Source organism: Bombus pascuorum, chromosome 7 (assembly GCF_905332965.1).
Source record: "Bombus pascuorum chromosome 7, iyBomPasc1.1, whole genome shotgun sequence".
NCBI classification, from domain to species: domain Eukaryota; kingdom Metazoa; phylum Arthropoda; class Insecta; order Hymenoptera; family Apidae; genus Bombus; species Bombus pascuorum.
This window is the reverse complement of record NC_083494.1, coordinates 5,636,832-5,663,571: the sequence shown is the minus strand read 5'-3', so window position 1 is coordinate 5,663,571 and position 26,740 is coordinate 5,636,832. Positions and strand designations below refer to the sequence as shown.

The following is a 26,740-nucleotide window of genomic DNA, read 5'->3' as shown; positions in this document are numbered from 1 at the left end:
TTTTCAAGAACATATTTTACAATGAAATTCATTGCATTAATCCTTATTACATTCTTTGATTAATTTTCATTTTGATCCAATTATATTTTTATCGTTAATATAGTGTCGCTAATATAACCTCGTAGTTGATGCGACATTAAATCTTAATTAAAATGAAAATTTCTTAAATCTGAGGGAAAAGTGAAATAATCGTCATCGATATATATAATTTTTCATTTCAGCTCTTTGCTATACATATAAATATATTGTTAAAACATTAAATCTTTTTCTTTGTTAAAGCGAGCGAGAAGAATTTCTTTTTTCGCTTAATTTACATTATTGAATTTTGTTTTTTATAGTATTATTATGAAATAGAATTCCAAGGATTTAATTAACTCTGCCGTGTTCTTTTTGTCATTACCAATCCGATCGTATTTTTCTGTTATCTTAGAGCATCTCAAGTTTGAACAAAATATGAAAAAGCTGCTATTGGTATATATGATTTTTCGTTCTATTTTTATGTTAAACATTTGCTTGAAACATTAAAAATCTTTCTGTTGATTGAAACTAAAATAAGATTAACAAATATATAACGAGTAATAAGTATAAAATACAAATAGATAAGTATAAAAATTCTAGGATCTTAGGGTTAATATTTCTGTTGCTAATAAAAGAGATAAATGAAAAAAAAGCTATTTATTCTTTCCTAGTCTAATCTTCATTGGTTCCTCTAATTTTATAAAGTGTTTCTTTCTTTTATAGCTGTTTTGTTAAATTCTTAATAATATAAATTACATCTTTTCTTTGACTCAACATATAATTAAAGAAGAAGAGATCTTCGCAATAATTTTATAAAGTTTGGAGAAAATTGCAGTATTTCTAGTAGGTACTATGATATTTTCTTTGTATCCCTGGTTTCTGTAATGGGCCTGTGTGTAGGTTTTATTATTTTAACACATTTTTGATATTTTAATAAAACAATATGTAGGTTAATTTATTTATGTTTTATTATAATGTTTATATAACATTTACGCGTTATTTCACTTAGTACATAATGAGTTAACTTCTCAATTGTTTTGTTCGATCTGTCTATTGCTTGAAAAGGTTTTTACGAAGATAGATATTTTTATTGATTGCTTTAAAATGCTAGTATGTATTAAATGTATGCAAAAATTTTAGTCTGTTTTTGAAACGTTAATATATAATTATAATTTTTGTGCAATTGTTTGGTTGTTATTGATCTACATGAAATGTCAACTCCATGATCGATTGGTGATAATAATCTCATAAAACAACAGTGAGCATGATGACAATAACGCTAGGCTGCGTGTAGTTCGAAACCTTAACTTGGGTTGGAAAATTCTTGCGCGTGCGGTGTACTCTCCAGATTTGACACAGATGAATCAACACTTATTCAAGTCGATATAGCATTTTTTAACCGGACACTTTCGAAATGTTGCAGAAATACGAAAATGACCCAGTCATCTTTTTTTGACGGAATCCGAAACTTGACAGAAAGTCATACAAATTGGAGGAAAATATTTCGAACATTACTTTTTAATGTATATATGTATTATGTATAAACAAAAAGAAAGAACGATACAAAGAAAAATAAAATGTTGTGGCAGTGTAATGCCAAAAATAGACACAGCTAGCAATAAGTAGCACACGGAATCAAAGATAATTTAGATCTCAAAACAAGCATTTATATTTATACATATACATATAGGTTATGTTAAGTTACTTTTACGTTTTAAGGTTATATGTAAGTGATTTTATAGTACCGATAAAAAAAGATACACATAAGGATTTAAAACTAAAACTTCTTAAATTCCGAAAAGGTAAATTAGGTATCAATAAACAACATCATTCTATTATGTATAAATAAAAGAAAATCGAAAAAGAAAACTAGAACAATACATACTCGTGAGAAGAAATAGAAAAGAGCAGGATTTATGAAAGTTATAGCGGATCAGAACTTCTAGTGATCAAAGAAAGTAAAATTCCGAATTTTCCAAAGTGATGCAATTGCAGCACAATATTTGAGAGTTTGAAATTATCATACAAAATCATTTTGCCGGACTGAGGTCCATCTTTGTTCTGTATAACGTTTTACATTTTAATATTGTACAATACACTTTTGCTATAAACGTTAACATACTTGCTTCAACCTTTTAGATAATATAAAAAACCTTTACTAAAGGCTTGTTTAACATTATTCGAGATTTTGAGTGGCCGTCCGTTTATGAGTCGAACAGCATATCTGCCTTTTTTGGAAAAGTCCGAATATCCTAGCCAAGTTGTAAACTCTACGATGTGGACCTCATCAAGAGGCTAATTAACAAGTGCTCGATGGATTCACTCTAAAGGGAACATCTGGGAATTTCTACCAATCAGATACACCAAAGCAAAATTGAAAGGAATAGATTTTCTCACCCCATAAAAACCATGGTGAGACGGAAAACCCCAAGGACGGAGAGCTAGTATATAAGGACCAGGCGAGGCTTCAAACAGTCTTCACCACACAGTCATACTCTTTGTGTTATATTAAATAGTGCAAATAAATCAACTAAACATAATATTACTCTGCATCTTTAATCTACCTTCACTTTAAGCGTTAATAGCGTTCATGGTTCACGATATCAACCAATCAGTTGCAACCTAACTGATCGCCACCTAGTTGATAATTTGCAACAAACATTATGTTAAAAGATATGAAATGTTTAATTGAACATTTCAAGTGATTAATCTAGACTATGTCAAGAAATACATACAATATGTAGCCCAATAACATGTATAAGCGAACGTGAGGTGATTCCTTATGAAAAAGTAAGAAAAAAAATATAAAATAAAATGTTTTCATATGAAGCTTTATTTTTGAGAAAATCGAGTTTGAAAATTTGTCAAGTATTCTTGAACTTGGTTTTGTATGAAAAAATATTATTTTATAGTTTATTCTTATTTGTTCATAAGGAATCACACTTCATGCCCGCATGTACATGTTATTCGATACTGTCCCCTGTATATTGTTTGTCTGTAATATTTATTAATATGATTCACATAAAATTGAATGTGAATCTTTTCTATTACACGTCTAATTTACTAGAGATGGATTAGTTTACTAACTCATAGATCTCTTTCTCGTAGTATTTATTAATATATTCGTAACTACTTCCCAAATATTAGCTGATATTTTGTATAAATTTATAATACTTTATTAATTAATTGAACAATAATATTTTACATTATACTAGATAGAGATTTATATTGTTCATTAAATATTATAACGAGTTTTTCGCTTTGAATATTTTATGCATTTTTGCATATTATGTGCATTCATTACGTTTTTGCACGTTTAAATTTCTTATAATTGTATAAATATTTGCAAACTAATTATGAAAGACGAGGCAACACATTAATACTCAATTGATGCAATTTCTGTAAGATTTCCTATCAGTTTGCATTTTTTCGTTTGGTTTTTGAAGTATGTTGCACAAAAGAAAATCAGGTAACTCCTATTCTAATTTTAAAAAATATTTATTTTCCATTAAAGTTAGATACAAAAGAAACCATGAAAAACAAAATAATGTAACAGTTTATTATCTTAAATCGATTGACCAAATTTACAATGTTTGATTTGTGACGCAAAGATACCAGTTGAAAATATAAAAGTTTAGACAGAGTAAATAATGAACAATGTATACTCCATGTATTGATCATCTTTTTCTTATAATATAAATTATAAGATTTCGTTTATGTCGTTGATGCTTCATGTTATTATTGTATTGGATTAATACAATTTCAATTCATACAAATCGGATTATAATTAAAAACATTCGGACAATTTAGACACATAAAAACAAGACTTTGTAAATACTTGAATCTAAATTTGGGAATTTAGATTTTATCTCCACGAAGGCTGAACTTCACCTTTCAAGCAATAAATGAACCTATTACATGTGCCAAATGTTACTAAAGAGACGGAATTACATAACGATATTTTCATTCTATTTTTGGTTTGCAAGTTATTTGTTATTTAGCAAAGCTTCCGCGCGGTAGTTAAAATACTTGAGATTTTAAAACTTTGGAAATTTATATTCCTCCATCAAAAATAGATATTTCGTTTATTTTTTCTTGTTCAGTATAAAACTTAATAGTATTATTTATTAGTTGATAGATTTTATGTTCCACGCCTTCGCGAGCGTTTCGATTTCGATGTAATTATTGACACGTAATATCACAACAGTGTTTTGATTTCCCTAGCGATTTCTTGATAAAACGAATCTTCTAATTGATATAGGAACCAATAAAAATTATTATCTTATCTATTGTTAAATATTTTGCTGGATAAATTGACTTTTCGTTAAGGCGATATAGTTTAAATAAATGTGCAGGAACAATCTCTTAATCGTACTTTCAACAAATGGTATGCGTAATCTACGAAGATTAAAGAATAATTTGTTTATATATCCAAGCAAATACAGAGATAATTAATAATTAACACATTTAAGAAAAAAGAAACGTAGATATTGATCAAATCGATAGAGATATTTTTGAAACTATTTAAATTCACATTTATTTCGGAGAAAGAAAAAGATTTAGGAAGTATTATATGATATATTATACTTTCATATATTATATAATATATTATTATATATTATAAATTACTATATTTTATTACTTTGTACTTTATATGCTTATCACATTGTTAATATTTTGCAAAATTATATTAAATATGCACATCTGTAACATAGATTATACTATGTTTTAAGTCTCACTACAATAAACAAATACTAATAATAATAATTATTATATCTTACGTATTTCTTGTTTTAAAAATTTCTGTATACACAGTGTTTCACTAATTCTATATTATAATATTATAATTGATAAGTATCATAAAATTTGTTCTTTTCATTTCATTGTGCGGAGATTTTATATTTTGTACTCTACGTACATTCCAAAACTACAACTTGATAATCTTGAAAGAATTCGCATGCTATTTTAAAGGTCTTATCATCTCAAGCAAGAAAGTTAATAAGAGTTTACAATTTATCTCATTGCTTGCAAAATATGTTTGATGATAAACATTGCTTCCGCTTTTCTTTGTTCTCTAATATTTTATTTCTTTTCTCTCCCTCTCATTCTAACGATTAAATTCTACATTTGCTATATTTTAATATATGCTTAGTACGCTTTATTTAAAATTGAAAAGTACATATATATGATTGGGAGCTTTGTTTCTTCATAAAAACTTAATATACAGAATATTTAAAAGTAAAAAATCTATTAATTTATGATCTTATAGCACTCATCAAGAAGAATAAAAGAATATTTAATCAAGAATTGTTTTTACTGCAAATTCAATGTTTTTAGTTTAATACGTAATTTTGTACCTTTCTGTAAAAAAGTTTATAAGCACTCGTTTATATTTACTCGTCCAAAATGAACAATGTAGTTGAATTACATGAATAAATAGAACAAGACAACAATATTTAGAAATATTAGGTCATCCAAAAAGTTTCTTACGTTTTATAAGGAAATAATGCATGCACGACATTTTCCATTTTATATTATTTTATCGAATTACGTATGATCCATTTTGTTCTATCAAAATAAAGATCACAACGTTCGATAGATTAGGTTTCATGTTTGTATAAAGATGCATCGTTGTAAAAGGCGTGTCTGTAAAAGAAAGACACTTTTCGGACAACCTAATATGTAGATATGGTACGTCAATTTATAATTTAAACACTTGAAAGTCAAAAATGTAACTTTAAAAGTGTTATGTTCAAATGCAAGGAAAACATCAAATAAGCATTTACTTAAAAAGAAGCAGAAATAAAATTATATACCTTCGTTGATATTAGTGATAATCTTTAGCTGTGGAATGATATATTCTCCTAAATCTCTTTAATCACTATATGCAAATACATATCTCTAAATTGATTTATTTACTTTTATTTAACGTGCTATTTTACATCTATTTAAATTACTCACAAATATAATATTGATTAATCATTTTTTACCCCTCTAAATGAGTACTGTAAGCTCACTAAGTTTCAGATTTTATTCTAAAAAGATAAATTTTGGATTCCATCTTTAAGTGTGTTAAAAACGTAAATTAAACACTTCTATTATCACTTATAATATTAATAACAATAACAATAATAATTATAATAGTAATGATAATAATGATAATAAAGTAGCTTAGTATGATAAAATACTCGCTTATCGACTTCTGCCTATTACGACCTTATCTCGGTGTGTGCAAAGATTTTTCTTATTTTCTATTTCTATCATCTCTTATTACTGACTATTATTAAGCACTCCTGTAGTTATTTTTAACGCTTTAATTCCTGTATACTTTAACATTTTAATTAATCCAAATTTTCTTAAAAGATATAGAGAATACACAAAAATGTTTCAGATTGCAATTGTAGAAAATCACTAGAAGCAACTCATATTTATTCGATATTCCTATGACCTTGAAGAAAGTTTACTTTGAATTTTTCCATCGGAAATCGATATTTTCTATTCCATATGTTTATAACGAATACTAAAACGTTTTGAAAACATCATTTACTTCTGGCCTTTAAGCGAACCATCCCTGAGATAGAAACTTTCGAAGCTGATAGGTTGCCGACATTCGCATTACCCGATATACAATTGTTTGAAAAGGTTCTTACATGATACTTATATCTATGGACTGATTTAATTTTGTTGCCATCCTTGAAATTGTCACATTTCAATTTTCCCTCTATTTCAACAAACAAAACAAATTTTTAATGTTTTAAGAAATTGTTTCACATGGAATTGTAACGAGAAGTCGTATAACTTTTCTTATTGTATATTTCTAAACTTTTGTTTCAGGTTTTTAAAGCCTTTCGGAAATTTACAATGGAAGAATTCACAATGGAGCAATGAATAAAAAATAATTAGAAAATAGGGATTGATTACTCTTCGTGACATAATATTACACCAAATCGTAATCTTTATAGAATGCAACCTACATTGATGAACAACTCTTGGGTTTTCACTTTTTGGTATCCGAAAACCTGGTGTTCTGTTTAACATACCCATTGAGCTGAAAATGGGCCTCATCTCCTATTAAAATAGCGTTAGAACACTGAATTTGAAAGTACAATCCAATTATTATTGCCTGTTATTCCGCTGTGAACACTTCCATTATAAATTTCCCAAAAACAAACTTTATAAATCTGAAACAAAAATTTACATATATACAATAAAAAAGAAGTTATACAACCTTTAAACGGATAATTGACCTTTGGGCCACCTTGTGCTAATAACAAATTTTTAATATAGTATTATTATTTTCTGAGCTTTCAAGATATTTTCCAAAGTTAATAAAATACGACTGGTTCGGTAGTAGAACTAATGGAAAAAGTATCATATGTACTATGATATATAAGGAATGATTTATAGAAGTTTTACTTTAGACTGAGATAATACAACCTTTTTGTGACTGATTAAGATTTAAACATTACAAATTATAAAAACATGACTGAGTTATTTCTCAATATAATGGTTTGTGTTCAGATAACTCACGCTGCAAGCTGTTAATATATGCATGTTGTATATATATGTACACATACATATATTATGTATGGACGTTTCTGCATTCGACACAAAATAACGACTCGTCTGATATTAAACTGAATATAGAAAGATTAACAGAAAAGAACGTATTAAATCATATATTCTATTTTTTACAAAAAAACAATTTTAAAATTCAGTACACTTTTAATATCAATGTTATTTTAAAATTGTTTTTTTATTTCGTTTGGGGGGCTGAACATGCGTTCTTTCATCTTCATCAAAATTTTTTAAATATTCCTTGTCATGATATTAAAATATCATTTTTTTTAAGAATTGTACTTTTAGCTTTTACAATATTTCGTCTTGTTAGCTACTTTTAAAAGATTTACATCTTTGAACTTTCTTGTTTTTCCAATTATGTCTTTAAAATTCTTTGGTTTAATCATACGGTAATATTAGCTAGATATAAAATCAGAAACTCTACTTATTATGTTCTATAATCTTCATATAGAAATGTCCGCTTGAATGTTTAAGATAACTCCTTTAGATTCTATCAACCAATATGTACAATGTTCATACATTCAGTCACGAAAGTCTTCATATACCCTATAACAAGGCTATTTTTATTAAAATAAAATTTTATCGCAAAGGTAGAAGTATATTCTCAATGCACAGACGAGTAATTATGTAGGAGCAACGTATGTATAATATATGTATAGAACTTATATAACAGCTACATAAGAGTATTAAAGATAGTTTATTTTAAGCGAAGTAAGCTAAAAATTAATTTACAATTAAAAACAGAACACGATTTCCAGAAAATATCAACTGCAGTTTTAAATAAAAAGACTATAAATACAATTTTTTTCTTTTAATCTGTTCGAATATTTTTGTACAATTTTGCTACAAAATAGTTATTAAATTGTTACTTCACACTTACTAAATATAGAATATAAAATGACCCTATTCTAAAGTATATGAAGACATTATATTGGCTATAAGACTTTATATTCATTGATAGTTAAATATTGTTTGCCTATTAATTTAAGTCAAACTGAATGTCAATTTGCGAATACTTTCTTGTTTCATGAATTCTTTGTCTCACAAAGTACACTGGATACATACGAAATTCAAATCACTTCCCTTTATGAATTTAAATTTACAATCAATTAATCATTCTACGGTCACATATGATATTGGTCATACTACTCATAATTTTCTAAATCTTCTGACGATATTAGCCTTGAAAATAAACAATATGGTAGACCTGCAAATATTTCAACAAATTTAGAATGACAGTAATCTTTCGAAACTAATATTTCAAAAATTGTGTCTCGTTGACAAAAGTGACGCATTAAAAATATAAGTTCCTATTTAGTATAGTCTAGATAAGATATTGAAAGGTATAAACTATGTGATAAGATAAGGAAATGGTGTGGGAAAGTAGACCGAAAAGTAAAACAGAGGACAACGGAAATATGCATGTATATTGTATATATCACGATTTTTGAGAAGATGTGTAATATGAGAAACCGAAATAGGGTCGATAAAACATTTAGTTGAACATTATGTAGCCATGGAAAGAATGAATTTAGATGTGGAGGAAATTTTGCGAGATGGAAGGTAATTGAAAAAGATTTACATTAGAGATTATGTTATGTAAGTATGGCGGCAGTCAACAGCAAAATACCACCACTCGACACTAACTAGTGTAGGACGACGGCAGCTCAGTGGTTAGCGCCTTAGATTACGAACGTTCGAGACCCGGGTTTCAAATCCCAACGACGAAGTCCGATCTTTTTCGTCCACGATACACAAATGAGAAAAAAAATGCAGTAGTACCTCAGCAGCAGCGACATTATCTGCACCCGCAGCAGAACCTGTCTACCCTACACGCTCTAGTAGTAGCGCACTATCACCACAACTATTACAGGCTTAGCGCACTAACTAAGAGACTAACAACTACTACCACACCTCATAAGCATGTTTCGACCGTTCGCGGGGAGACGCGATCTCGAAGAAGCTTGCCAACGGGAGTCGTAAATTCGAATAATCGACGCCACGAATCGATCGATCCCTTATTTCAATTAAGATAATAAGGGTGGTTGAATGAATATAACTCTGATATTAACAGCAGGTTACAATATATATATTTTTTTAACAATCCAATAACTTCAATATTTGGTACAATTGTACGTATGTTGACTGCCAAACTACGAGTGAGTACGACCTGAGACTCTTTTCGTGTTGGCGACTGATGAATGATTTTGACTCGTTTGATTGTCTTCGATTTAGCGACTCTGATGACTTGACTTCTTACTCCTGCTGTTACTCGAACTGTTCTTAACTGTTACTGATAAGTTTTGACTATTACTCGAATTGTTTTTTAACTGTTACTGATGAGCTTTGACTGTTACTCGAATGTTACAGTGGAACAAGTCTAGAGATGTGGTGACTGTTCTGTAAATGTTCTGTTCTGTAAATTCGACTTTACCTACTACTTCTCTACTGTACTGATCGTGTCTGAACTAGGCTTTATGGAAGAAGACGAGGAAATGGTATTAGGGACAATGGGACAGATTCGAGAGAATAGAGACACTAAGGAAGATGAAAAAGGATGAGGGAGGGAGAGAGAGAGAGACAAAGAGCAAGGAAAGAGAGCGGAAAACAAAGGGGTTAAGGACAATAAGAAGAAAGAGAAACGAAAGCAATATTAAACTCCGGGAAAAGATTAAATAGGAAGTATGGCGGAAAGAGAGAGTGGAAGAATTGAAATAGTATGATAGGCATTATGTAAGACATATATATATCATCAATTCAATATATATATGACACATTAAACTGTAAAAATGAAAAGTACGTTGTATACCTCAATTTCATATTATGTCACTTCGAGCCCAAGCCCACTGTCAGAAATCTCAGACAATCATAATTGATTTGACTTATTAACTGCTATTTCTCAGTTTTATTGTTTAAGTACGGCTATAATAAAAAGTTTGGACTAAAGTATTGCGGACTTTCCCAAACAGTCCGAAAGAATGTTTTGGAAATGTTGTGACTGTTGAAATGTTTGGGAAGGCCCCCAATACGTTAGTCCAGACTTTTTATTATATCTGTACTTAAATAATAAAACTGAGAAATAGTTGTTTATGATTGAATCCGAGTATGGGTACGTGAGATTTATGACAGTGGGCTTGAGCTCGATGTGACATAATGGGTCGCTGAACGTAGCCATGTGGATACGTTATCGAACCTAAATTCATTGTCATAGATATCTCGATTATTCAATCGCCGCTATTACTTGTTAAACTCTGTAATAATCACATTTGTATCAATAAATATCATCTATAGTACATAACAACGATGGCCAGTTCATGTGAAGATTCGTTATACGTCCCTAACTCTAATGAAAACCCGACAAATAAATGTCATGTAATGTTTCCACATGTAAGCAGTGAAAATCTAAAATACGTAATTTATAGACGTAATGTATATGGTATGAATGAAAGTATAGGTAGAGAAAAATGAATGAAGAAAGGTAAACATAGGAAATAAGAAAAAATGTAAATAAAAGCTAGAAGCCCGTCCTAAACCGAGAGGTAAGAACTACATATGTATAAGAAATAAATAAATAATAAATGATACTATCGCCCTTAAATATTCGGACATTTTAATCGATTCATAATAGTACTATATTAAATACAAGACTTGCCCTTCGACGTACTATCGGTTTCAAATATCAGTATTCAAATTAATTTCGATATCGATTTCTTTCTGCTATATATTGAATTGTAACATATGAAATGCCCGTTAGATTGCGTCAAATTCTTTATTCAGATTTTATCAAAAGATATGTTAATTTCTTATAATATAATTTACACAAAATTAAATGTCGATCTATGTTGTTTCTTTCTCTGTATTCTTTTGTTTGGAATATTGTTGGAAGTTAGGAGTATTATCTATCTATAATAAAACAGTGAATATTCTAGTCTAGTATTATGCAAACTTTTTATGTATAAGTTTAAGTATATTCCTTTTCGTATCAATAAATAATCAATCGTATCAATAATGTGTCATATCAATAAATATATTTCTTATATACGAAAAACAATTATTTGCTATCCTTTATTTTCTATCATTATTTGTAATGATAAAATATTTGGCAAATAAATAATTTGGAAATGATATTCATGGATTTATTCATCTGCAGTTTTGGCATTTATTTGCAAACTTTATTTTCAAATTATTTTATTTGGAATAATTATTTGATTTATTCATTCATCATTTTTATTTAAAATAAAAGGTGCTAAGTCCTGTTTAGAACTTTTTTTATTCGATTTATATAGTTTATATAAATAGCTTCCTAAACAATAAAACAATTTTATAACGTTATTATGAACACCAATTTTCTTACAACATTAGTTTTTAAAAATCAATGTTTTTATACACGATCATAAAGAATAGAATTAGTCAGAGGTCTTTTTATCTCGCAGTTTTTCATTACATTATATTCTATGAAAAATAGAAAGGTGTTTGGATATTTTTGTGCGGCAATGCATACAGAAATAAATTTGTAATATTTAAAAGAGGGACGTCAATTTAAATAGAAAGATGAGTAACGAGAAAATTTAGTAAAACGAAGTTCCATTTCTTAGTTAGTGGGACTATAAATATATAAGTTTATCTTTCTATTTATATAACATATTTAAACATTTGAAGTTAACCTTCATAGGACTTCTCAAAATTATCACAAAGTCAATGTCAGCAACATCTATTTGCCTTGATATACTACAACCTTTGTCTAAAATATCTTTTCGCATCTTCCATATTCTTCCAGATATTTGCCATCGAAGAGTAAAATAAAACACTGTGATTATATCTGATTCATATGATTAACTGATTCAACTGTTATAAATTACTAACAAGTAGAATGCGGATATTTATGTAAATTCATATTTTTATGCACACGATTAAAAAATTGAAACTTGGATATAGGCAATCGTTTTATTTATTAAATATTATAACGTGTACTATATTTTGGCTATTTTATATGTTTATGCTTATTACATACATTCTGTTCATTCTTGCACTTTAAAATTTTGTATAAATGCGTAAAAATCCAAAATCTACTAATAACCCACATGCAACGATATACAATAGTTTAAGAGTGCGTAAGTGTAAATTTTTAAACTAAACATGTAAGAAAGATATGAAGTGTTTATATATAGTTTACCTGAGAACATAAGCATCCACATGCTCGGTGCGACAAATGCTGATAATCTCACAACGAACGATTTTTAGTAACGATTGCCATTTCCATCTGAAATAAAATTTTATCTTTGATCAATATAAATTTATACGGAAATGAATGTTAAATATCGTGTATTAAGTATTTCCTTTTATTATCTGTCTTTTTTTTATTATTTTTTTTTAGTTATTAGTTAGTTATTTTAAAGAGTAATACGTAAAGAAATGTATATTCATGATGAGTTGAGTATCATTCATAAACAATAATTCAATATTATTAATAATTATTCATAATTTAACAATATTCAATCAATTGCTTCTTGTGAACATTTATGTAATTAGTCCATTAATTTAAACTATATATGCTCCAAAAGGTATATGCGAAAAACATTGAATAATATACGGATAATGCAATAAATACAAATACAAAATACGTACAAGGTAAATCTTATATGCAGAAAAATAATCAATTTCACATATTGGTGTTAAATAGAGAATAAAAATATTTATATCTGAATTATTTTACGGAGTAAGCTAGCATATTACTTAATTACCAGTTTATCATAGATAATCAATTAACAATTTTGTCATTCACAGATTAGCAATACAAAAGAAAAGAAAAGGTAAAGTGTGGTATTACTATAACCAGTTATAATTTTTATAGCATGCATGAAATAGTCATAATGAAAAAATTAATAACGTAAGAATATGGTAATAATATCAGTTCATTTACAATTCGAATATAAACGATGCAGAAATTATAATGATGATATTTACATACATGAAAAGATAAGGATAACTGTACGAATCGATCGAAATTTAATCCGTATACGAGATTAATAATAGTTAGAGAAAATTGTTAGAGGAAATTCTTAGACGGAATTCTAAGAACATGAAAAATTGTATAATTTTCTCATAATGATATTTTATAGAATACGTCGATATAATATACAATATGTCCCAACAATCGTGATACAATCGGCAATAGGGTGATTCTACGTGAAAACATAAGTCGAAAAAAATTTTTTTAATATATATATTACACTCACAACTGACTCTATTGAGCCAACCAACAAATTATAATATGTATAACATAATGTGGGTATCGTGTACGCGTGGATAACACTCAATAGTGCTTCCACTTTATAGTCGAAAGTATAGAATAAAATTTTTTAACATATTTCGTTTCAAGAAAATCGAGTTTGGAAATTTGTCAAGTATACTTGAACTTGGCTAATTTCAAACTGAACGGGGCTAAATAATAGAGAGGGCATAAATTTCTTGAAATTAATTATTTCTTTATTCGTTTCATTTCACTCAAAATATTTTAATATTCAAACGTTACTATTACCGTCACATTTTACACGACTAGCATTCAAATGATAAATACTATTAAAATATATGTGCTGTGCAGATGTTGAAAAATAATAAAATAGTTTTCTCCTCGACCCAGAATTCTATCTTTTGATATTTTACACTTATTTCGGTTGCCTAAAAATCCAATATTTCTATTAATCTCTTAATTATCTCTAGACATTTCGATTTATTCGAAACAATTTTTTTCTTATATCTATATTTACATAATATTTGCATTTAATTTATTGATTACGTCAGAATATTTAGCTTAATATGCAATGTATAAAATGTTTGTGGGCAAATATGATTTCTAATCATTCTATATCATTAAATTATAACATGAGTAAATTGACTGTATTACATTACAACATATATTTTTGGATTTTTGTATATCCATACATGTGTATACTTGTGATTCTATAAACGTTTTATTATTAAATCAAAGTGAAAAATTATTGTTTACAATATCAAACATTGCATTTAATAACCGAATATGAATAACATGGAGCTTGGATAATATTTAAAATAAACTATTTATTTAATCCGTTATAAAATGTTACAGATGTTACAGATTTTTATTTTGTTACAAAATGTAAAGTAAAGTTATTGAAGTAACTGAATGTTGATGATGTTGCATTTTACTGAATGTACGAGCAAGGTATATTTCTATATATGACTATTCGTTTAACTTCAAATTTACTTATGTTTGTTTTCTTAAATCTGTTCCTGTTTTCAAAAACATATATTTCCCTCTTAATCTTATTTTATTTATTTAATATGTTTCAATATATATATTTATAAATGTTTGTGTGAAATGTGGTGATAATAGAAACGTTCGAATATTAAAATGTTAAGATGAAACAAATAAAGAGATAATTAATTTTAAGAAATTGTCTTCCTGACGAAGTAAAAATCTTTCCATAATTTACTTTATTTAGAGTAAATTTGAGGAAATTAAAACTGTAATATTCTTTGTAACAATTTGTAAGTACGAAATGAAAGATTTCGTATGCAAAACAAGGAACAAAGAGTAAAACGCTCTGCATATACTGTACTGTAATATACGCTTCTGCATATTTTCCGTTTGTACTTGCCAACACGTTTAGTTCGTCTAATTATAAAAATTTATAGTTGTTCTACTGCTTTGTGTTCTTATGCATTACTACAAGAGATAAATATATAATGTCTATAACGAAATCCTTTGGTATTTCATATAAGTGTAAAATCATGTAGTAAAGCATGTCAAAAATTAATGTGATATTAATAAATACAGTAATCGTCAAGAAGCAATGTTTCCTAACGTAGATACAAATATTAGGAAATAAAATTAATAATTATATAATAAAAATAACAATAATTACATTATTGTACTTGCAAAATTAATACAGATTATCGAACAAATACATGTATTGAGAAAAGATAAACTAGAAAACAACACTAGAAAAATAATTTAAAAGAATATAACGTCAATAATGGCGATATATTTCTATAAACATAAAATTTATTACACAGAACTTCAAAATCCAACACTTTCATGCTTTTCAAACATTTCGAAATACAAAAAATAGATAAATGTTTAATTTTCTAATTTGTAGGTATAACAGCAAGTACGAGTTCATCGAATATAAAATAAACAAACATTGAAGTTTCTACTACACAATTTACCAATAAAATATTAGCTTCTTTTTAATTTATTATTTCGATCAAAATTTATTTGGAAATTTAGATTATATTAAAATTTAAGCTTTTATAGCAACATAAAGTTTTATATAAATAATTAGTTTTATTTTCTCTCCGAGGAAATTATAATGCTGCCGAGTGTTGCTGTAACATTCTAACAAATACTCTTTCCATTTTCATTTCTTTGTAAACTAATGTATATTTTATATATTATTTATATATAATATATAAATTATATAAATTAAATAACATTCACTTTGTATTACGCTATCTTTTTTTTTGCAACATCCATTTCTTTTTTCATGTATAAACTATTTTCACATATTTTTTTATAAAACGATAATAATTAACTTGAGACATTTTACTGTTAAAGGCTTTCATAATAACTTCTCATTGAATGCAAAATATAAATCTCTTAAGCTATGTACATACAGTGCGAGGCGTATAAGTACCTGTCTCGTACCGAAATGTATCTTACGGCGAGGCTACCTCGGAACAAGCAAACAATGGTTGGATTTTTGGTGAGATCAGAGGTGCCTCACAGCTCCTTCGTTTGAACATGTATTGAAACGACTTTGTCTAAAGCGTAACTGCTACTCACCCTGCGTTGCGCACTCTACGTTCTACGTCTACAGTACGGCACGAGGTAACTCGAGCGAGGTAGCTACATATGAGGTGATGCAGCCTTGCGGGTCTGCCTCACACTGTCTGTGCATAGCTTTAAATTCTTCTCATGTAGATATAGAATAACTATATACAAAACGTGCGTAATGAATATGAGTATTATATTTATATTCACGATTATCAATAAAAGGATAACTATTAGGATGTTATAGAACATTTATCAGTTATTTAATAGAATTTATACATGCAACATAAATTTTTTTTATAATTTACACGTTAAGTAATACAAAAATGCAACTATTGCGTAAGTTTCGAAATTGATAATAACATTTCATATTTCTGCAATTTCTGTCTATTTCTGTCCGATAAATGCATACACGATTTATTAAAGTGAAAATTTGAAATATTTTGATAATATTTATTTGACATAACTTGATTCTCAATTAAGTGAAAATGTTACATAAATTATACAAATGTATTCTAAATAACTATATAACGTGCGTTCCTCAAAGGTATTAATAAAATGTTAACAAAGTAAAAAATAAAAAGTAAAAAATAATACAATTGCTATTAAGAATAATATTCTAATTATCATACTTCTTCATGTAAGTTGTATTTATTTCCTGTTAAAAATTGATCAACCAGTAGATACCACCCCATTAAGTCTACGATATCATCACATATTCACTAAATTATTTAATTAAATAAATCACTATCATGCAATATGTTCTAAGACAATAGACATTTATTACAAGTTACATGATAATACTATATATCAAACAATATAATTCTTCCCTAGATTAAATTTTAATTATACTTTATAATATTACAATTTCCTGTAATAATATTATAGTACCTCAATTTTCGGTTGTCTACCTATGCTAATTGTTGTATATGTATGATTTGTATATTTCGTATTAATGTTGAAAAATGTATATGTCATTATGTGTGACATTACTTTATATTCGATTTAAAAAGTTAAGAAAATGTTTATGGTCAACGTAAAAATTGACACCTGCAAATTAGCATTTTTTTCAACCAATGATTTACTCTAAATGCTAGTAAAGTACCAGAAAAAAGGAAAATCGCATCGGTGCTTATGTCTATTTATATTCAATTTAAAATAAGGAGATAAAGCGATGTATATACATATCAGAGTCTCGTAGCCTCGCTTTAAGCGGTCGGTATTACTGGAACGAGAAGAGAAGGTGGGCGCATCGATCTTCGCCAAAAAACACGACATATATATACTACTGTAAAATTCAATGTATTCAATGTAGTGCGCCGAATATTTCTCCAACAAAATCATTTTTTTAAGTCAAACACCGACTGCAATATTCAACAATTTAATCAAAGTAAAACAATGATAATTCATGCAAAATGTTACAAATTAATAGTTTTCTATTTTCCTATCCAAAATATTAACACATGTGAGAAACTAATTCTCAAATAAGTGTTAGGTTAAGCATACTAACGATTATGACCAGAACACTATATCACAAGATACCGGCGATATGATCATGGTTGCCAGGCCGGTTTTATTTTATCAAAACATTTATTTCAAATAAAATTATATGTCATTGATCAATTTTTAATATTTATAATACCTCGAATTGCATTACGCTTTCGTAAATAAATTGACGTTCGAATATAACTAAAAATTTGAATATTTTTATTAAACCATATTATACAAAATTGATATTACGTGAATATACGTGAATAAGTTACGATGAAATTTTACATGAAGTTATATGATTAAATTTAAAAGATAACTACGACTAGAGGAAACAGTTGATTAAATATGAGGGAGATAACATGTTTCAACTCACTGAGGAATCTGCCTTAGATCGCCCTGCTTTCTGTTTATGCTACTGCTGCTTGTGAACCAAATCTCAAGGAGTTTCTCCACTCCTTCGAAAAATTGCACACTGTCGGTGCTGTCGTCTTTGGTGGCTGCCATCCTTTGGAGGCACAAAATTTTATTCACAACTACGATATATGTGAAAACAAACAAAAATTTCCTTCTTGAGTTTGTGTTTCGCTCCAAATGTACGATAAACGAACAGTCTCACCGAACTTTGCTTTACTACTGAGAACAAGTGATCGAGTAATCATATTGGCGGTGGTTTCTATCTCTCTCACTCTCGTTCGCGTGCGCAATATGGTAGTTCCCATCTTTTTCCTACTCCTTTGTACGATGCTCTTTTTTACCTACATCTCTATTGGATGCGTATATCCACCATTCTGCCAATCACAAACTACCTTTTGGCGCATGCGCATCAACCGATTATATTTAAAATATATCTCTATTCGTTCTTCTATTTTCAACACATAAAATTTGAATTTATTATATATATTATATATATACTTATATAAACACTGCAATAAGTATTTCGATACTTAATGCAGTTCAACCAAAACATTAATATTTTTATTAAACTTTCAACATTATGATAGAAGAACGTTTTTCTACAGTTAATTCTTTATCTCTTGCCATAACTGGGATTCAATATTCTATATTATGTATATTCTATATTATATATTCTACTAAATTGAAACTGAAAAAGGCATACATATACCTGCATCAATCAAGTGTTGTATCTATCATTAATAACTACAAAATTTATATAAACTTTTAGAATGTGATTAGAGGCACATATTTCAATCGATTTAGGGTCTCAAGATTGAATAGATACATTATTCTTAAATTAAATCACTTAAATTAAATGTTTCCTTAGAAGCAATTTTCATCCACCTTCAATTATTGCTTTTTAATTTATGTTAATTAATACTAACTATTATTTTTACCAATATCTATTAATTATACTTCAGATAAGATCACAGATGAAAATTAGATTAGAGCTTTATTTGAAGTGTATTTTATATATTTGCAATAATTTTGAAATGTCTAAATACTTATGTATTATAGTGTATATATAAAATTGCAAGTATTTCACAAAAAATAAAATATATTAATAATTTCTAATTCTATTAATTTTAAGAATTATATAGTCCAATAACTGTTTTTTATATAAATTCCACTTGATTGTAAAATGTAATAAGAATTCATTTTACACTGTACATATTTCATTATCAATATCTACTTTTATTTATCCGACTTATTTATTTGTTTATTCAACTAACCAACAACCAATAATAGGCAAAAGGAGGAAATATAAAATTATTATATTACATACATTTTAAAAAGAAATTTGAATGATTCTGTTTGAAAGATTTTTTTACAATGTAATTTTTTCTGGTTTATTTTATTGTTTGCTTATTTGTTTTTATTTGTCTTATCTTCTGTTTTTTGTTTATTTTCTTAGGAATAAATTTTCGATTCCTTTTATCACCTGTTTTAACTAAAACATCTTCAGTCATTGGTTCAATAATCCTCCCCATACTTGTTTTAATAGAGGGATCAATTAGTTTTCTGTGAGAATTTTCAGACACAAAATTTCTTCCAATTGGCATTCTAATGCTAGCCTCATAATCATTAACGCTTGAAAATGGATATGGTAATTCATTAACCTGATGTTCCTTTATTTTAGGATTATTTTCTTCAAATATTATCACATCACCTTTATTTTCATCTTTTCGAGGTAAATCTTTAGGTACCTTTAAAATAAAACGTCTCTTTTTACGTCCTGAAATTTTAATATTTTTTCCACCCCAACTACCCCATCCAGGTAAAGTTAAATCGATATCTTGAGGTTGAGACTTTTTCACCTGTATATAGATTTGATATTTTAATTCATGAAAGATTCTGGATAAAATTGATACCATATCATAATACCAATTTTTTAACTTACCTCTTCTTCTTTTTCTCTCCTAAACTCTTCTATGACATCATCATCTGCAAATGCTTCACTTACTACATTACGTTTTTCTTCTTCATCTTCACTGTCATCTAAAACATCATTACCTCCGGTAATATCATTTGGGATATCTGTATGTAGATGCTTAGGTTTCACGTTTATGTATTTATTTGGATCTATTTCTACTTTAGAAGAAATATTTGATTTATCTATAGATAAAGTGTTATCATGCCTTATTTTTTTAACTTTTTCTAATTCGGTATCCGCTTCTGCATTATTTTTATCAACACTTTCATCTAAACCTAAATCTAAAATAGGTTTTTGTTTTTTCTCTTGCATTTCAAGGCCATCGAAATTATCTTCTCCAAATTCAATGTTTCTAGATTTTCTTTTCTTCTTAACTTTTACTTTGTCATAATTCTGAGTAACACATTCAAGTTTCAATTTAATCTGATCTTGAATCTTTTCTTCCATGAAATCAAATATTTTAGTTATTTTTTCACTATTTGTTATATTAGATGTCAAAGAATTAATGACGCTTTCTACATTAGTGTTTTCTATAGATTCCACTATCCAACTAGATGTGGCTATAACGTTATTTGAATTTATTTTGTGTAATTTAATTTTTCTATTAGATTTTTTATTGCTATCTAACATGCTGTTTTGTGTAATTTTGTTATGTGAATTATTCTTTGTATTTTCAACATTAAATTCTGTTATTGTTAAATTTTCATTGTGACTGTCAATTTCAAGTGATTGCTTATTATTACTATTGTTATCTGAAAAAAAGATATTCATTAATAAAATTTGTAGCTTCTACTTAATAGATTTACATCTGCAAACATACCTTTCAAACTAGTATCTACTAATGAAATCGTCTGCTCACTAAAATTTCCAACTTCTTGTATCTTTTCATTGTTTCGAGTTTCAGGAAAGTCTATATCAACGTCAGTATCTTTGTCTGTGTAACAGATTTTAATAATAAAAAATACAGATTTTTGATAATTCTATCACTTATATTATTGATAATACTATCACTTTTGTAAACATACCATTTAAAATACCATCAGGTTGTGTATCCTTTAATGAATTATCCATTTGTTTATTTTCTAACTTCTTATTTTGATCATCCCAATATTTACGATAACTTTTAATAAATTCATTGATTTCTGATTCAGTTTTGGTATTCCCTACCCAAGGATTTTCCTTATCATTAACTAAAAGCTTTTGTACAGATGTATCATCACCTGCATCTTCTTCTTCACTATCATTTGATTTTCTTAATTTCTGAGTTAATTCTCGACCAACTGATAATTGTTGTGCAAGTTCTTGCCGAGCCTAATAACATTAAGAGTAAGTTATTAATATTATATTATATTGAAGAAAAAATACATTTTTATATATATAAAAGATAATATTCACAAAAACATACAGTTTGTCCTCAATAATTTTAATAAATATTTCCAACTATATTACTATTTAATAAACAATAAAAGATAATTATATCAACATTATGTTAAATCCAAAATCAATTAATATTTAATCTTTTTAAATACACTATTCTATTCTATGTACATTAACTAATTAACAGTTTTACAGTATATGCTATATTTACTTCTTTATCATATTTTGCCATAATTTGCTTAGATTTAGCCCACTTCCCTGTATTTTTATGCCTTAGTGTCATTCGCTCTTCTGCTCTAGTTCTATCTAGCTGTTCAAGTTTTTCCAATGCAGCTTCTGGATTAGTTTTTTGTAATTCTTCAAACTCTCTCAATTGTAATTTTATTTTTTCTTTTCTTTGAATACGATGAAATTTTTTACTTTTAATTTTATTTTGGCGATGAGCCTTTGCTTCTCTATAAGACTAAAAAAAAAGAAAGAAGAATTAAATATATGTACTACATATAAACAGTAGCTAAACTATTTTAACATAAGCACTTTAGTACTCTAGTACAAACCTGTTGTGCTCTGATTCTGGCAGCTTCTTTTCTTTTCATAATAACTTCCTTCAATGTTAAAGAAAATTCATCATGCTTTTGTTCAAGGTTTTCTTTCTGTGGTTCTAGTGCAGCAAGTTCTTTCTCTAAATCTGACTGGAGTCTAAATCTTTTAACAAATTTCGTAGATGGCTCAAATTGCATTGATGACTGATTTAAAGGAAAACGAAGCGATTCTGCTGTTCTGTTCCTTGTTATTACAGCGTTCCATTTTTTTAATTCTTGTTTTGTATTTTTAAAACCAACTATTCTCTTTATCTAAAATATAATTAACAATAAGTATATTTAAACAGTTATATACATATTATTTATGATTATTTGACATAATAAAGTAATTCTTACCCTGTCTGCTGCTGGTTTCTCCAATGGTTTTGGTAAAACTTGAACTTTTTTCTTTATAGCTTGTAAATTTCTGATAATTTCATGATGATGACCTTTTTTTCCTAAAGCTCTAGCTAAATCGTATACATGAACTGCATCTTGATTAAATACTCCACTTTTTACTAAATGAAATTCTGATACTTCTAACGTAGGTTCACTTCGCTCTGCCTTTTTTACTCTATAAAAAGTTTAAGGACATGTTTCAGAAATGTATTAAATGTTATCTCATTTTATATTGTATTATATTTACATTAATATGAAATACTTATTTTTTTATACCTTCATATACAGTGCTGGACAAAAGTATTGGCACAGCAAGATTGTTATGATACAAATGCTTATAACTATTAAACAAATTGATTTAAACAAAAAACTTTTTGACGTATTTATTTATTATCTATCCTAGTTTATTACATAACAAGAGCAACAATATAAATAAAATAATACGCAAAATAATAACAAAAATATATTTTTTGAACATTTTATGGGTGGACAAAAGTATTGGCACAGTAGAATATTTACGCTTATAACTAATTACATAATAAACTTCTAATATTTTGTTGGCAGTCCTTTTCTTTTAAGGACTTCCTTTAATCTTCTGGGCATCGAGTGGACTAATTTTTTAGTGAATTCAGGTACAATATTGCTCCATTCCTGCAGAAGAACTTTCTTCAGTTCAGACTTGCTTGTGATATTATGTTTCCTAATTCTTTTTTCCAATTCGTTCCACACGTGCTCAATGGGATTCATATCGGGACTTTGAGGTGGTGTGTTTAATGTGTGGGCAGTATTATATATTATCCACTGACGAACAATATACGCCATATGTTTAGGATCTCGATCCTGCTGAAAATAGAAATCCCTGGGGAGGTTTAATTTTTGAGTACTTTTCAAAAGATTTTGCTTGAGTATATTTAAATATACATATTTATCCATTATCTCATCAATGAATATAAGTTCTCCTACACCCGATGATGCCATACATCCCCACACCATTAAACCACCACCCCCATGTTTCATGGTGGCTTGCAGATTCAGTTCGTCCATCTCTGTGTTGGGTTTTCGCCATACTAATATTCTGCCGTCAGATTTAAAAATATTAAACTTACTTTCATCTGAAAACATGATCTTTTCCCAAAAATCAGTATCTTTCGTAACAAACTCTTTCGCGAATTCCACTCTTTTCTTTTGGTTTATTTTACTGATGTAGGGCTTTCTTCGTGCTGCACGGGCAGAATAACCGGCATCCTTCAATACCCTACGTACAGTTTTGGTACTTACTTCTTTTTCACACTCAGCTTTTAACATCGAAGCAATTTCAGTCGAATTAGTTTTTGGATCCTTCTTTACAATATTTACGATTTTCCTTTTTTCTCGAATTGTTACCTTAGAAGGGCGACCACTCCTAATTTGATTCTCTAGATTTTCTTCACTTTTAAAGCGTTTTATGACTGAACGCACAGTAAAACGACTTCTGTTTATGATTTGTGCAATTTCGTTGTAAGATTTATTCATCTTATATAAATTTAATATTAAAGAATTAGGAAACATAATATCACAAGCAAGTCTGAACTGAAGAAAGTTCTTCTGCAGGAATGGAGCAATATTGTACCTGAATTCACTAAAAAATTAGTCCACTCGATGCCCAGAAGATTAAAGGAAGTCCTTAAAAGAAAAGGACTGCCAACAAAATATTAGAAGTTTATTATGTAATTAGTTATAAGCGTAAATATTCTACTGTGCCAATACTTTTGTCCACCCATAAAATGTTCAAAAAATATATTTTTGTTATTATTTTGCGTATTATTTTATTTATATTGTTGCTCTTGTTATGTAATAAACTAGGATAGATAATAAATAAATACGTCAAAAAGTTTTTTGTTTAAATCAATTTGTTTAATAGTTATAAGCATTTGTATCATAACAATCTTGCTGTGCCAATACTTTTGTCCAGCACTGTATCTTTTTCCATCAAAAATAATAGAAATTATGTATTATAATTATTATATATTAATTTTATTCATAAATGTATACCTTTGGCCTTTATCAAGCTGTGATACAGCTTCAAGAAGTTTATTATGAGACTCTGATACATCTTTATCTGTATCATCTAAATCTTCCAAATAATTTGTCGACAAATCCATATTTAACCACACCGCGTGCTTTACTCTTTACGAAGTATCTTACGTGTAGATTGTGTGTGTTCATAAAAGAAACAGAGACTATATATATATAGGTAGAAGTAAGACATTATTTCTTTATATTACTATGTGCTGTTACAATGGTAAACCAATTATATATTAATACTCTAGCTAGCATACCAACCAGAGAAAACTTTAAAACTTGCAATCAATTCCCTAGTATAATTATGCTGATCCACGAGCGTGTGCTGACCATTTATTAAGTACTTGTCTTTTCATATGTTTAGGTTGATATAAGCAATTGGAAAATGTTATAACTTCTAAAGTCTCTTTCATTAAAAGTCGAGAAATAACGTTTTACGCTATATTTTGATTAATATCCAATAAGATATATTGCGAAATATGAAATTTATTCTATTGAAAATATAAAATGAATTTACTTATAATATCAACTGTAAGTTGCCTTTTAGAATATATTTTCCCATCTTTAATAAAATATGTAAGTATCTAGACATTGTTTACATATTATATCTGTTAATTACATTTGTAGTAAATTGTCATTCGTTTGCAGATTACGTCTCGTTTATACGCAGTAAACAAACATGATATAGAATTACGAAATGATTTGATTAATTTGAAGCAAGAAATGGTTGGAATATCTATGATAGATGAATTTTCGAAGTATGTAAAACTTCAGCGTAAATATAATAAATTAGAAAGTACATTAAAAGAAAAAGGTAAAATAATGATACAACTAATACAATTATTAAGAAATAAATTAGATATATATTTTATAATTTTTTATGCAATAATTTAAGTTAACAATTAAAAATCTTTAATTTATAATTATTTGAATACAAAAAAAAAAATAAAAATAGTTACATCTCATTGAATTTCTGTTCTGTATAAATTTTGCATTTGTTTGTGCTATTTATTGTCAAGTTCATTTTATAAAATGCTTTTAATCGTAATGTATTTATTATTTAGCAAATGAAAGACTGTCTTCCAGAATGAAGGTACAAATATCTGTAACATATGGTTTTCGTATATTAAATGTAAGTGTTCGCTTATATTTATTATAATGTAACATACTTAGTAATTCATAACATATTTTCAGGGTTCATTAATGTTGATTCTGTTATATCTATATAAAAATAAACCTGTAATAATTTTGCCAAAAGGTATGCTGTGGCCAATACAAAGTTTATTAAGCTGGCCTTGTTATCATGAAGATTCAATTTCTTTGATTATGTGGTTAATAATTGCAAGATTAGTTGTAGCTACCTGTAAAAGAAATGATATAACATAATATCATCTGTAGTATTATATAAAAATTAGATGTTATAAGTGATAAAATAAAAATTTTTCACATAAATTATTATTCGCTGTGCATAAGCATACATGACAAACAATTTAGCTCTCAAGCTGTCAATGTATAGATAGAAACAACTTTAAAAATGTACATACAATTTTTACTTCTTCCTTAATGTGCTGTATGAATAATTGTACAATGTTTACTAAATATATTATTTTCCTTAAAACATTTAAGTAAATGTCATATTTTAAAATAGATTCTATTATAGCATTGGGACTGTAAAATATTTGACTAGGATGATACTTTTTAGAAATTTCTAAGGTCGCTAAAGCTGAAAATAAGGAGTAAAAATTTTCGATCAACTTGTTGACGTTCTCATTGATTTTGATGAAACGTTTTTTTAAAATTTGGTGTTCTTATCTGTACGGCTTACTCTGTATGCATCTGAAGTAGTAAATTAAGTTTGGGTTACCTTTTATTTTCCGGTTGTCTCAAGGCAACTGTTTACGTGAATTTCTAAAGTTCTGTCCCTTGTCAGACAAATGTTCATCAGGATAAATTTTTAAAATCGTTCATATCCGTGAAAAATGACTACTATTATCGATTTTACCGATTCAAAATACTCCCGAAACGACACAT

The 26,740-nt window shown here is 27.7% G+C and overlaps 3 protein-coding genes across 3 annotated transcripts in view; 1 reads left to right on the top strand and 2 right to left on the bottom strand.

Moving 5' to 3' along the window:
• The window catches only part of LOC132909259 (S-adenosylmethionine decarboxylase proenzyme), a 28,770-nt gene extending 10,180 nt beyond the window's left edge, over positions 1-18,590 (bottom strand). Inside the window, exons 1-2 of the mRNA XM_060963991.1 lie at positions 18,276-18,590; positions 12,773-12,859 (exon numbers count right to left, since the gene is read on the bottom strand). Coding sequence (XP_060819974.1) covers positions 12,773-12,859; positions 18,276-18,406 — 218 coding nt within the window. The 5' untranslated portion in view covers positions 18,407-18,590. The remainder of the gene's footprint in view (positions 1-12,772; positions 12,860-18,275) is intronic.
• A 272-nt stretch (positions 18,591-18,862) lies between these two features.
• Positions 18,863-24,913, bottom strand: LOC132909233 (U3 small nucleolar RNA-associated protein 14 homolog A). The gene is made up of 8 exons (XM_060963931.1): positions 24,680-24,913; positions 22,607-22,823; positions 22,226-22,522; positions 21,880-22,131; positions 21,317-21,602; positions 21,112-21,225; positions 20,259-21,043; positions 18,863-20,175 (listed from the first exon to the last, which is right to left on the bottom strand). The coding sequence occupies exons 1-8, from the start codon at positions 24,787-24,789 to the stop codon at positions 19,708-19,710; spliced, it is 2,529 nt and encodes an 842-aa protein (XP_060819914.1). The 5' UTR covers positions 24,790-24,913; the 3' UTR covers positions 18,863-19,707.
• Positions 24,914-25,028: 115 nt separating this feature from the next.
• On the top strand, positions 25,029-26,356 carry LOC132909271 (guided entry of tail-anchored proteins factor 1-like). Its single transcript, XM_060964009.1, has 4 exons — positions 25,029-25,285; positions 25,358-25,523; positions 25,774-25,841; positions 25,904-26,356. Exons 1-4 carry the CDS (start codon positions 25,217-25,219, stop codon positions 26,093-26,095), a joined length of 495 nt encoding a protein of 164 aa, XP_060819992.1. The 5' UTR covers positions 25,029-25,216; the 3' UTR covers positions 26,096-26,356.
• Positions 26,357-26,740: the final 384 nt, after the last annotated feature.

Bases quoted from the DNA above. Each gene is read 5' to 3' on its own strand.
- LOC132909233 (XM_060963931.1), bottom strand. From the start codon at position 24,789: ATGGATTTGTCGACAAATTATTTGGAAGATTTAGATGATACAGATAAA. The intron at 22,523-22,606 runs GTAAGAATTACT...ATTATATTTTAG, and splicing joins AGAAACCAGCAGCAGACAGG to ATAAAGAGAATAGTTGGTTT. The intron at 21,226-21,316 runs GTATGTTTACAA...TCTGTTACACAG, and splicing joins ACCTGATGGTATTTTAAATG to ACAAAGATACTGACGTTGAT.
- LOC132909271 (XM_060964009.1), top strand. From the start codon at position 25,217: ATGAATTTACTTATAATATCAACTGTAAGTTGCCTTTTAGAATATATT. The intron at 25,286-25,357 runs GTAAGTATCTAG...ATTCGTTTGCAG, and splicing joins TCCCATCTTTAATAAAATAT to ATTACGTCTCGTTTATACGC. The intron at 25,524-25,773 runs GTAAAATAATGA...TTTATTATTTAG, and splicing joins AAGTACATTAAAAGAAAAAG to CAAATGAAAGACTGTCTTCC.